This window comes from Dermacentor variabilis, chromosome 2 (assembly GCF_050947875.1).
Source record: "Dermacentor variabilis isolate Ectoservices chromosome 2, ASM5094787v1, whole genome shotgun sequence".
NCBI lineage: Eukaryota > Metazoa > Arthropoda > Arachnida > Ixodida > Ixodidae > Dermacentor > Dermacentor variabilis.
In genome coordinates, this window is record NC_134569.1 from 132,853,369 (window position 1) to 132,867,009 (window position 13,641).

Here is a 13,641-nt window from a genome sequence, read left to right on the forward strand (position 1 = left end):
AGATCTGATCAAGAAACGCCAATGTATGAAAGCATCTAACCCTACAGCTAGAATAGAACTGGCAGAACTTTCGAAGTTAATCAACAAGCGTAAGACAGCTGACATAAGGAAGTATAATATGGATAGAATTGAACATGCTCTCAGGAGCGGAGGAAGCCTAAAAACAGTGAAGAAGAAACTAGGAATTGGCAAGAATCAGATGTATGCGTTAAGAGACAAAGCCGGCAATATCATTACTAATATGGATGAGATAGTTCAAGTGGCTGAGGAGTTCTATAGAGATTTATACAGTACCAGTGGCACCCACGACGATAATGGAAGAGAAAATAGTCTAGAGGAATTCGAAATCCGGAAGGTAACGCCGGAAGAAGTAAAGAAAGCCTTAGGAGATATGCAAAGGGGGAAGGCAGCTGGGGAGGATCAGGTAACAGCAGATTTGTTGAAGGATGGTGGACAGATTGTTCTAGAGAAACTGGCCACCCTGTATACGCGATGCCTCATGACCTCGAGCGTACCGGAATCTTGGAAGAACGCTAACATAATCCTAATCCATAAGAAAGGGGACGCCAAAGACTTGAAAAATTATAGACCGATCAGCTTACTGTCCGTTGCCTACAAAGTATTTACTAAGGTAATTGCAAATAGAATCAGGAACACCTTAGACTTCTGTCAACCAAAGGACCAGGCAGGATTCCGTAAAGGCTACTCAACAATAGACCATATTCACACTATCAATCAAGTGATAGAGAAATGTGCAGAATATAACCAACCCTTATATACAGCTTTCATTGATTACGAGAAAGCGTTTGATTCAGTCGAAACCTCAGCAGTCATGGAGGCATTACGGAATCAGGGTGTAGATGAGGGGGCCCTACCCTCCGCCTAGCCTCCAGAGAGCCACTGACCTTTAGCCATATGTAAAAATACTGGAAGATATCTATAGCGGCTCCACAGCCACCGTAGTCCTCCATAAAGCAAGCAACAAAATCTCAATAAAGAAAGGCGTCAGGCAGGGAGATACGATATCTCCAATGCTATTCACAGCGTGTTTACAGAAGGTATTCAGAGACCTGGATTGGGAAGAATTGGGGATAAAAGTTAATGGAGAATACCTTAGTAACTTGCGATTCGCTGATGATATTGCCTTGCTTAGTAACTCAGGGAACCAATTGCAATGCATGCTCACTGACCTGGAGAGGCAAAGCAGAAGAGTGGGTCTAAAAATTAATATGCAGAAAACTAAAGTAATGCTTAACAGTCTCGGGAGAGAACAGCAATTTACAATAGGCAGCGAGGCACTTGAAGTCGTAAGGGAATACATCTACTTAGGGCAGGTAGTGACGGCGGATCCGGATCATGAGACGGAAATAATCAGAATAAGAATGGGCTGGAGTGCGTTTGGCAGGCATTCCCAAATCATGAACAGCAGGTTGCCGTTATCCCTCAAGAGAAAAGTATATAATAGCTGTGTCTTACCAGTACTCACCTACGGGGCAGAAACCTGGAGGCTTACGAAAAGGGTTCTGCTCAAATTGAGGACGACACAACGAGCTATGGAAAGAAGAATGATAGGTGTAACGTTAAGGGATAAGAAAAGAGCAGATTGGGTGAGGGAACAAACGCGAGTTAATGACATCTTAGTTGAAATCAAGAAAAAGAAATGGGCATGGGCAGGACATGTAATGAGGAGGGAAGATAACCGATGGTCATTAAGGGTTACGGACTGGATCCCAAGGGAAGGGAAGCGTAGCAGGGGGCGGCAGAAAGTTAGGTGGGCGGATGAGATTAAGAAGTTTGCAGGGACGGCATGGCCACAATTAGTACATGACCGGGGTTGTTGGAGAAGTATGGGAGAGGCCTTTGCCCTGCAGTGGGCGTAACCAGGCTGATGATGATGATGATGATGACGGCGTGTGGGTCGCGTATGCACTTAGCCGCGCGGAAATCCATGCGCAGCTACGGCTGGGCTAGAGGACGCTCGCACTCAGCTGCCCACTACCCTTTCCTCTTTAGAACGCGCTTGATCACGTGACCTTCAACAATAGGCGCGCACCAAGCCAACACTCTTCTAAGCTCACCCTCGCACGCTTGCACGCACACCCACAGCACACGGCGCGCGGCGCGCGATAACACCTTTCGCCTTTGGACTTATTAGAAAAGACCAATGCGACGGCTAAAATTCGCCTGGGCATCCACAATTATAAAAAATGAAACTACACAAGTTGCCAACAAAATATTGCAAAACCAGTTAGCCCAGCCTCCCGAAGCGGCTGATGAATCAACCAAACGTAAGTTACGGTCAGAAACACATTGCGCAGGTAAATTTTACCGCGTTTACATCTTAAGTAATCGTAAAATAATACACGTGGAAAACATATTTCGTATTATTCTTCTGCAGCGTATTGAATGGATAGCAGAATGCATTCCTCATATACGACCATCAACTGGGAAAATACGTATACGATCCCGTGTTACACAACATGCTCTGCTTTGCAACCATGAAACTTTTCTCGTCTAGAGTAATTCGGTAAGGCTTATGCGTCTCAAAGTACATGCAAGCTGCTGTAGTCGTTCTTTTCTTAATTTTGCGCGTAACTGATTGGCAGCATTCTCTAGTGAGAAAGAATCTTAAAGCATGCCCAGAAAAATCCCGCAGAGAAAAAAAAAAGTACTCTCGAATTTTATCGTCCCAAGCTGTCCAAAGAGCTGGAGTTATTGCCGTAGGCTTCAACTGATGGAATGAACTGTGAAGTAGTGTGCGGCTTGGTGGTCATGGGGGTGTGTCTTAATTCTTCTTGTTGCCACAGACAAACAGCACGCTTGTGGCATCTGATGCACTCTAGGTGGCTTCTATTTGGTTTCTCTTATTGAACCAGTTTTTAAGACTGTGATGCGCGGTGCTTCAAGAGTCGATGTCGTATACGAGTGGCAGCAGACTTGGCAAATATTTCTGCCGCATATCTTTATGAGAACATGGCGCAGACTCCACGGAACAATGTTCTAGTTTTAATAACAAATACCTAATTTTTCGCTCGTCCTCATAGTTACACATATATTATTTCTGTACACTGTGCTTCAATCATGCTTCAATATTTTTTTTCGTGACAAGAACGGTCTGTCGATAAAGTTTGAGCAAACCGTTCCTAAGCTCCGGAATTTTCAGAAGGCCGAATGTCATCCTTCTGCGGTGCTGAAGAATAGCAAGTATCAAAATCTTCCTAACTAATGTACTCTCAATCTTAAATAAACTTTGTAGAACTAATTAGTTTTGAAACAAACACGCTTTATTGCGTGTTCCCAAAACGATAGCGCCTGGTATTGTTTGCGCAGGTAGGCGAGATAACCCACCAGTTTATCTTAGTAGAAGGCGCCGCTTACCTTCTGCGCTTCCTTGCTACCATTAACCCGAAAAAGAAAAAAAAAGAGAACGTGCGCTTGCTTTCATACCCTGACATAAGGGGATACACTAGTCGTCGTGAAAGCGTGCTGTAATTTCATCGTTCTGGTTAATTTATCTGTCATTTTCCGTATTCTAACGGAGTCGCTGCTTTTCACGAGTATCTTCAGCTTTTACCCATTCTTTATACCGCCTTCTCATGTGTTAGCCTAAAAAGCTTCTGCGAGAGACGTTTCGTTTTGGATTTTGCTCGTACCACCAAAATAAGAATCTATTCCATCTTGGCGACCTATAGCTTGGTTCTTCTCAATAATTACCTATACACATATTCAAATTACGATACTAGCGGCAGGCGCCATCTTGCATGCGCCTGCTTCTCGCGCGAGCCATCTCCTCATAAAGAAGCGAAAGACGACGACGACAAAGGTGTCGCGTATTCTTTCTCGCAGCCCGCACCCCTCGTAGAGGAGCTGGACTTCTGGATAAAGTTGGACCTACCGCAAGCGGCGGTAGAAGCCCGAGCAGCGACTCGCGCCGCACCGAGGCCGTTCTCACGCTCATCACGACTGCCCGGAGCATCTCGTTTCATGGAGGAAGAGGCCGAGGTCTCCATAGTGGAACACGACCACCGACGACGGCGAGGCGCGAAGCCCTTCTACTACGGCACCGCGCTCGTGCTCTTCGTGTCGGCTTCGTTCTGCGCGGCCGCCTACCTGCCGGGAGTGTTCTCGCGCCGCGTCTACGTCATGGACGAAGTCGTGTGCGCCTCGAGCAGCTGCCAGGCGCTCTCGAGGCTCATCAACGGCTCCGTCAACGGAGACCTGGACCCGTGTGACGACTTCTACGCGTACGTCTGCGACGGCTGGCGCCGGTCGCATTCGCTGCGACCCTCGGAGTCGCGTCGAAGCGTCTTCGACGAGGTCGAGCAGAGCGTGCGCGCCCGTCTCCACGATGCGCTCTGGAAGACATTTCGCCAGAGCCTCAGGAACCGCACCGGCAGAAATGTGTTCGCCAAGCTGGCCACCGTGTACGCCGCGTGCGCCAAGTCTCTGACGCCCGAAGGCAACGGAGTCGTCTCGATGCGCAAGTTCCTCAAGCATATGAACTTGGCGTGGCCCGACGAGGAAGCTCCGCAAGGCGGCAACGCCACCGACCTCCTGGAGCTGTTGGTCACGTTGTCCATGAGGTGGGACGTGAATGTGCTCTTCTCGTACTCCGTCAGATCGCTGAGCAAGGAGAAAGGAGCCATCGTGCTGGGCCTTCCGGCGCCGCTTATACCGGGCAGACTGACGGACGCGAAGAAGTCGCTCTACGAGAAGCTTATTGTGAGCCTCGCTTTCCTGTTCGGCAGAAGAAGCGAGTACAACGACTTCGCGCGGCGCCTCGTGGCCGTGGAGCAGGACATCGCGCGCTTGAGGGACCAAGACCACGTTCTCCTCACGTACATGGTGAAGGATCTGGGAAACCTGTGCGCCGACTTTCCGTGGCAAAAGTGGATGTCTGCGTTGAACAAAAACCTTCCGCCTCAGGCGGCGCTGACGGCGCAGAAGTCGGTAATCGTGCGGCACCCTGCGTACATTGGGCGGCTGCTGACGTACTTTCTCGGCCACGAATATCCGGAAGACATCAAGGCATACCTGGCCTTTCGAGTGCTGCTCAGGTACGGCCAGGCGATCTACGACATCCGCCACGTCCAGGATATCGTTCTGCACGCCGAGAAGGACGTCCCCGCCGATGAAGTGATGCGGACGTGTCAGCAGTGGCTCGCCGACCTGATGCTTGACACCTGGAACTCGTTCGTCTCCCAGTCGCTGGCCAAGCGCGCAGACATCGAGCGGCTCACGCAGCTCGTGTCGGACATCAAGAACGTCTTTTACCGCCGCGTTCGCCGGGCCGAGTGGATGGATGCGGCCACAAAGAACATATCTGTCCAGAAGGCCCAAAACATTGCCTTCAACATACCGAGCTTCGAGAAGACCACCGCCCTCGACAAAGCGTACGAGTCGCTCTTGTCGGACGCGCGCGGGGGGAGCAGCTTCCTGGACTTGGTCATACGGCTGGTGGAGCTCAACCACGAGATCGACGAGCTGTCCCTGTACGGCGTCATCGGCCGCAGCGATTCGGCCACGGTGCACTCCAGGGTCAACGCCATGTACGTGTACAGCCTAAACGTCGTCAACGTGAACGCGGCGCTGCTGGCGCTGCCCTTCTTCGCTCAGGGCGCGCCCTTGTCGGTCACGTACGGCAGCTTGGGCGCCATCGTGGCGCACGAGATCATCCACGGTTTCGACGTGAGCGGCCGCCTGTACGACGAGGTGGGCAGCTTCGAGGACTGGTGGAGCAACGCAACCAACGCCGCGTACCGCGAGGCGAGCGCCTGCTTCGTCGAGCAGATGCGAAGCCTCGCCACCTCGGAGAACGCAGGCTCGGTAACGCTCGAAGAGAACACCGCCGACAACGGTGGCGCCCGCTGCGCGTACGAAGCGTACGTGCTCGCGGCAGAGCGAGCCCTCAACGTCGTGCAGCTGCGCGGGCTGGAGGCGTTCGAGGAAGAGCAGCTCTTCTTCGTCGCTTATTGCTACAAGTTCTGCGGCATCGAGCGGCCTTCCTCGGCGACGCGGCAGTTCGCCACGCACCCTGCGGACAAGCTGCGCTGCAACGTGCCGCTCCTCAACATGCCCGAGTTTGCGGCCGCGTTTGAGTGCGAGCCCGGAGCGGCCATGAATCCGGCGCGTAGGTGCACAGCCTGGTAGGACGGCGCGCGCGGACGCCATCGGCGCTGTTTGTTCGCCGTGCAATGCTGCGTTTCGCTTATCACGTAGAAGCTACAGAAGTGAAACAGACTGCTCGCGATCGATCAATAGACCATCGCCGTAGGATTCTACACTAATTTTAGAATTTATTGCAGGTAAAAACTGATGTTAAACACGGCGTTATAAAGGGACATCTATTACATTTGACGAGTTATTTGGAAGCGAAGTTCGACATAACGCGAACGAGTCAACCAATTTAAAATTTTAAGAAATCATCTGCGAACAGTACGGTCCGAAGAAAATGAAACTTCCATAAATAAAAAACGCATCTGTAACAACGTAGTGCTTGAATAAATCGTCCGTCATGTTGTACGAGCAATTTGTTAATCTTGTCCACGTAGTCCTAGCGCACCGACCTGACACATGTAAGTGCGTAGTGTGCACCAAATTAGCGATTCATTAGTACAGTGTGTATAACGCTCCTGGCGAGCCGCGTTTCTCATTAGTTGCGGAGGACTCCATTTTTCCCCACGGAAATGTCAAGTTCTCGGAGGTGCACCTGACTGCCTGCCGGTAATACGTGGTTCAGCTGCTCGGGAATTTCGTCTTCGTCCATTAACATTACGAGTCCGTTCAGTTTGGGCGCCGATATTCCGACGAAGATGGGACGGGACATGACCGCAGATAATTCATGCCACAAATGGGGCCTGGACGTCGTGCTCCGCGGTTTCACAGCGTACAAAGTTGCGGTATCCAGGCTGCCCCTGCATTTTCCCGGAATCATGGCTGCGGCTGGCGACAAGGACGTCGAAGGGGTAGCCGGTGACGTCGTACGGTCTCGTGACTGGTCCAACGATTGCCTGAGGTACGAGCGACCCTTCTTGCGCCACGCCAAACTCGGGCTGCGGGACTCTCTGGCTACCTCGGTCCTCGCGTCTCGAAAGCCAGGTTTCGATGCCGCTTCTCCCGCGTCATGTTTTTCCTGCAGCGGCACCGTGCGAATAGTGAGGGAGGCGCGTTTTACCGCTTCCTCAGGGCGCTCTGGAGTCGTTACGTGATGGGCTTCAGCCAGTGCCCCCAACGAGAGAAGAGGCACGTTTGTGGAACCAGGCGATCGAACGGGAGCTTTGCATTGCTTATCTGAAGGTGGGGATACGGGAGCCTCGAGCGTGGTTTCGATTACCTCTTGTCTGCCGGCAGTGCACTCCGGAGATGCCTTGAGGAGAGGCGCACGAACGTGGAATTCGATCGTCTCCGTTTCATGGCTCGTGCCACGTTTCTCGGAACTCTTGGCTTTTTTACGCCTTCCACGTTCCTTGCGACTCGGTGCCTCTTGATCCACCGGCATGCCTTCCTGACCTTCTGATAGGGCCTGAAAGTCTTCCATTGAAATGTCTGCTTTGACAGCTGCTCCGTTCGTCGGCAGACCCATCATTAATTTGATGTCCGTTTCAAGTGCGTCAGTTGCACCATTTGTACCTTCCTGCGAGGCTGCCAAAGTAGAGCGAACTTTGCTTCCGCTTTTCTCCACTATTTCGTGCTCAGGCCGTTGCTCAGGCAGCTCTAGTATCATAAGTTTTCGATCACCAGTGGGCTCGAGTAATCGTTCCGTGAACCCAGCTTCGTAGTCGGTCACCACGCAACCCGCCCGGTCGTAAGTGCGTCCCGATGGCGATGCTCGAGGACACGCAATTTCGGAATCGCGCACGTGCTGTCTCGTGTGGGTTTCCTTCGTACTTTTCAACGGCAATTTTTCGCTATCGTGTTCAACTTTCTTGAACACATCGACTGAAGTGATTGAGTCTACGCATTCGCCGAGAACAGCGTTTGTCTCCTTACACGATAAGATGGGCCCTGTACGTTCTGAAAGAATAGCCTGCTCCACCTCTGAGGAGGCGCTTCGGTGAGCGGTTTTATGCCCGCACTCGGCCTCCGCAAACAAGGGGGCGTGTTTAGAGCGCGGAAAACCGATACAGCCGCAAGCTTCAAGCTGTGACGATGCGTTGTAAGAAATATTCGCCGGCTCCATGACTGGCCGTTCAATAAAGGCTTGAGCACTCGCACGGGTACTGTTTACACTCTGACGAGGGACAACTACATCATGTGTACAGATGCTAATGACGTCTTCCAGCACTGTCTTCGAAGACAGATGCGTGGCACTGTTAGGGATGAGAACATGCTGACCGTTGCTCGAAGCGTCAGAATGGGCGTTTGCGTGTGTCCCTCCGTCGCCGACCGGTACATTCTTAGAATCCGCAGGTACGAAGATGGGATAAGTCGAAGCAGGAACAACTTTACCACCGTGTGAATCGAGCAGGGTATGAGGCAGCGTAGGGGACACGTCACTTTGTTCACTCACTTTGCGATCAGACCATTCAGGCACAAAGGAAAAGGTATCCTCACGCTGTTTTCGTCCTGAAACGGCCGCATAAACTGGGGGCGGTGACAAATAACTATCAAGGTTTCTTTCAGCGCCTAAACGTCCATCCCGGGTCATTGCGCCTACGGCATCAGCTTCTTTAGCTGCATCCGCGTCAGCCGTTCTGTGTTCTCCCTTCGATCTTTCTGCAACAACTCTTGCAGGAACCTCGGGCAGACCAGAATCCGCTAGGCCTAGTCCCGTCTCACCAGCGCTTGGCTTCGCTAAAGCAACGGAATCCAACGGAGCTAAAGCAGCTGAAGCGTCTCTCAACATAACGGTACTTATGGGACGATGGCGAAATGTAAGCGGAAGCAAACCCCGCCCAGCATCATCTGGACTTCGTGCTTTAGAGTCGCTAAGGCTTTCTGCTCCAGGAGACTGGCCGTAAGGCGTGCCCGGTGATGCGTGGCGCTCACTGCGGCTCGAAAGCGACGAGGAGTCGTGAGGCGACTTGCCGGAACGCTCGCGCGAGGAGCGCAAATAGTACTTTCTAGACAGAACTAAATGAGAAAAATCTGGTGAAACTTTCGCTAGTTGATCTAAGTGCGCCGTTCCTCTGTGCAGAAGATCCTCTATGGTTTCGTCGTTGCCCCACAAGAAAAATTCCCTGGAGATCATGCTTGGCCGTTGACTTAACATTCGGTTTCTCCGCTCCCTCTCTTCTTTCCTCAGCGCAGGCTTGTCATCTGGGTCCGGAAACAGAGCCTCGCCTTGCTTGAATATGGCATCTGCTGACATGAGCGGAACTTGTCTGATTGATTCTTTGTGGTGGTGCGTACTACTTGTCGTCGGTCTATCTATAGCACTAACTTGTTGCGAGTCACTGGTACGCACTTGTTCCTGTTCGAAAGCGCCGTAAGGTCTCATCGATTCCGAGTCCGCGTCCGGAGGTTGCGCGATTCGGTGCGGCTCTCGATGCCTGTGCTTGTGCTTCGTGAAGTGCTTGCGCCTCGAATCATGCTTGTGTCTCTTCCTTGGCGATTTACCGGGCATCTTAGCTTCGTCGGTGAAAACCTCGGCCGTTTCTCTTCCACCGTCGACCGCGGGCAGGGGCACGCGGTCCTCGATCCATTGACTGTAACACGGCGCTGCAGCGTCGGCGTGATTTCTCCAACTAGCCGGCGAAGCGCGACTCGAACACACATTCGACGCGGCTTGCCCACTTCGTTCCTGGACTGCGGGAACGTCTGCCACCGTTGTCCTGGGTATCCCATCACGGTCCAACGGATTTGCGCTCCCGTGACAGCGATCGTAGTGGACTTGCTCGTTACGAGCAACACTGTTCTTGTGTTTCTTGGGAGCCTTTGAACACCTTCGCTCACTCTTCTTGCCTCTGTTGTGACGTCCTTTGTCGCTGGAGGGATGCCCGAAGTCTTCCCTGAGCAGCTCGGTGGCCGGGCTTGAGCATCGCTGCTGGTGAAAGTTCAGCGTCGAGTGGGACTTCTCGGCGGGTCCGACGGGCCCCGCACGGGGCAACGTGGCAGGTTGCGGCGTGGCCTGCGGCGGCACCGCGCTGCTTCCATCAGCGGCGGCGTGGTCGACCTCGACGGAGTAGTCCGGCGCTGCGGAAGGGTGCCGTCGGTGTGAGTGACTCGAATTTTGCGCCGACATGGCGAGTCCCAGGAGCGTTCAGGGCGGCCTTGGCAGGCCGCCCCTGGCACGAAAATTTTGTTTGGGCGACGTCATTTTGATATGCCGCCAGCGATTGCGATACCGAAGAACGATCGAGCTCTCTGGTCGAAAAACAATGCGAAAGGAAGGTGTAGGGCGGCCGGAGCAGTGTTGGAACTTTAGGGATTTTGTCGCTAGACTTACTGATTTTCTTGTATGTTTAACAACAACCTTCCTCGATTTAGAAACTGGCAACCTATTTAGCGACGCGACAAGGCAATTGGTGACATTTCAGCAAATTCGAAGTTGTGAATATTGCTTCGAAAATGGCCTTTTAAACGAATTTTATTATTCAAACGCTATATTTTAGCGGCCAGGCTGTAGGATGCGCAGGCTGGGCGACTATAATAAGTAATCGTTCCCTTCACGTCGATAGTTCTCGCACTGTGCTTCACAGCGCATAGTGGCTTTCAAAGAATTCACAGCAGACTCACAACATGCATGTTTTCTTTATTATTATAATTTTTAGAATTCTTTACGAAACTGATTTGAGAACAGGTCCAAACGCTCCCTGTTCTGCACTTTCACTAGTACGTTCGATTACAGGATTACAGGGCAAGAGTATAACCGTAAATAAATTTACATGAACCTATTGCAATAAATTTTAAGGTGAGATCCAAAATGCAAAAAAGCAAAAATTAAGACACATGTCCACTTTCGAAAGGCGTAGACATTGAAGCGGATGGGCTCTTTCACGCGGGTGTGAACACATTCCTCCCGTTTCATTTGGCATTAGGACAAATCGGTACTGCGATGAGCTTTCGGAGAGATCAAGGGACGACCGCGCACTATTTGATCGGCATAAAGGTCACGTAGTTGTCGTCGCCGTGTTTTAACATTCGACCGAGTGCTTGTCGCACAAACTAGATTTTGTTGCAGGAGCGCCGAGAACTAGCAGTAGCACCGAGAACTAGAAAGTTTGCAGGGTTACTGTGTGGAACCATGTGCCTTTGGGTGCTCGTCTTCTTTTGAATTAGTGCTGCATTTGCAGTTTCACCACCTGAAGATAAAGGGCGGATTTCAGCTGTCGTCGTCCGTTGTTGTGTAAGTGTAATAGTTAAGTAGCCCACTATACACGCTGCTGGCATATTCACTGATTATTTCTCACCCACGTGGACCCTATTGCCAAAGGTGAAACGTTTCGATAAATTATTTACGCCAGAATACCTTGCATTTGAGTTTAAAAAAAAAAGCCTACGTTACTTAACCTTTATTGAAAATTTCTATCGAAAGCTATACCAGCCTCGCAGCAAAATTTAGCAACATTATTTTCTCGCTTTGGCGACAAGCTTTAAAATGGCAACACGCACGCTGCAACACTTGCGCGTTGCAGTATATATATATATATATATATATATATATATATATGTTGTAACGGTAACGAAGAACGCCGCAAGAAGAGGAAGAGAAGGGCAAACAGAAAGAAAAAGAATTGCAGCAATCGATCAGTGTTGCGTCGGCGAGCCCTCATTATTATACATTGCATGTATGATCGCCGGATAATAGAGTTCGACTGCGTTTTGTTTCCTGGTGGACCTGCATGCAAAATTTGGCCTCTTATTCTGTTAGAACGAGAGGCATTACGTCTATGTCTTGGGCTTCCTAAATTTGTCGCTAATGATATATCAAGAAGCACGCCTGCCTTCTCTTCTCATGCGATTTCATATCCTAACAGCACAAACTTTTCTAAATATATACGCATCACCACAGAGGAGATCACAATATATTTTCATTTATGAATCGGTCTCATTTTTTTAACTATCGATGCTATCGCTCACGTTGCCCTCAAGTTGTTTTCGTGCGAAAACTTATTGGAGCTAAGAGTTCACCTGTCAGAGTTGGCCTTACTAAATTATTCGGTTCAAGTCCCTAAAGTTGAATTTGATATTTTTTTCCAAATAATGCTAAACATCTTCCCTATCAATATCTGAATACTATTTTGCAAGACCACCTTGCACACCTGGGTACAAAGACCGTAATAGCAACTGACGCTTTCGTGTCTGTGAAGAAAAGGCAGGTGTGGGTACTGTAGCATCACATCTAAATTGGTATTTTTCCATTCGGCTACCTATCTTTCACACCTATCTTTCAGGCGTAATTGTTGGCAATTGCCTTAGCTTTACACAAATTACCACCATCTCTGCAATCAGCCGTAATCTTAACTGATTGCCTGTCTGTCTGCCCTTCACTAACCACACTCTATTCTCCCAAGACACTTACGTCTCGCTCGTCTAGTGTGGGTGCCAGACCACAAAGGTCAAGCCTTAAACGTATATGCAGATGCACTTGCAGTAGCATTCCATGATGGTCCCATAATCCCCATTTTACCTACGCGAGCCTTCATAATTGCGGCGCGATTAAGAAAATATACCGCTGCAAGTAACTTCGCACAAACCCGCCGTGGTTGCTCAGTGTCTATGGTGTTGGGCTGCTGAGTACGAGGTCGCGGGATCGAATCCCGGCCACGGCGGCCGCATTTCGATGGGGGCGAAAACACCCGTGTACTTAGATTTATGTGCACGTTAAAGAACCCCAGGTGGACGAAATTTCTGGAGACCTCCACTACGGCGTGCCTAATAATCAGAAAGTGGTTTTCGCACGTAAAACCCTATAATTTAACTTCGTGCAATCATCGTTGACATCTGGTTTCCCGCATCTCAATTTTCCTTGGAACAACAGATGGTACTCCTCTAGGAAAATTAAAGTAACGATTACAAGACTACGGTGCCGAGTCCCTCCACTGAACTTCTACCTCCGCAGGTCTGGTCTGTCTATATCGCCTTTGTGCCCTTCATGCAATGAGAGTGAATCTCTGCAACACTTCTTTTTCACATGCCGCCGTTTCATTATTCAACGGAAAAGCTTTTCAGAAGAACCCTTCCAAAAGCTTGGGTTGAATTTGACTCTTCCTGTAATTCTTTCATTTGGGGCTACTGTAATAGGTTACAGCCAAAGAAACATTTGTGAAGCCCTCTGCATCTTTCTGCAAGAGGCAAGAAGAATTGCACGCTAGAATTCTTAATAATTGTTATCCCTACAAAATTCTTTATGTAATACTTAGATAATTGATTATTCATATCTGTAACAATAGCCACTTTAAATGCCATCTGCAATATCAATATTTTTTTCACTCTAACTTGTAAAAAAAAATTGATAACGGTTCTTTCACCGCCCGATTCATGGACGATCCCCCAGAGTGGGTTTCGCCATTTCACCAGGGAACAAAAAAAAAAAAAAGTAGCACTGGGTCACGGGAATAGTTGGTTTTTGGAACTGCTGACATTTGGCTGTGTCGTGTACCGCTTGGAACCCGTTCAAGGCGCCGGGCTGTCGTTACATTTTGGTGGCAGCGCTCATGTTAACCAACAGCAAGACGTCCCCAATACGATGCCTTCGCT

General features: G+C 50.0%; 1 protein-coding gene across 1 annotated transcript; it reads left to right on the forward strand.

Moving 5' to 3' along the window:
• The first annotated feature begins 3,815 nt into the window (after window positions 1–3,815).
• LOC142572710 (neprilysin-1-like) lies at window positions 3,816–6,521 on the forward strand. Its single transcript, XM_075682012.1, has one exon. It carries the CDS (start codon window positions 3,985–3,987, stop codon window positions 6,148–6,150), a length of 2,166 nt encoding a protein of 721 aa, XP_075538127.1. The 5' UTR covers window positions 3,816–3,984; the 3' UTR covers window positions 6,151–6,521.
• Window positions 6,522–13,641: the final 7,120 nt, after the last annotated feature.

What these genes read in the sequence shown, in the direction of transcription:
- LOC142572710 (XM_075682012.1), top strand. Translation starts at nt 3,985, where the DNA reads ATGGAGGAAGAGGCCGAGGTCTCCATAGTGGAACACGACCACCGACGA.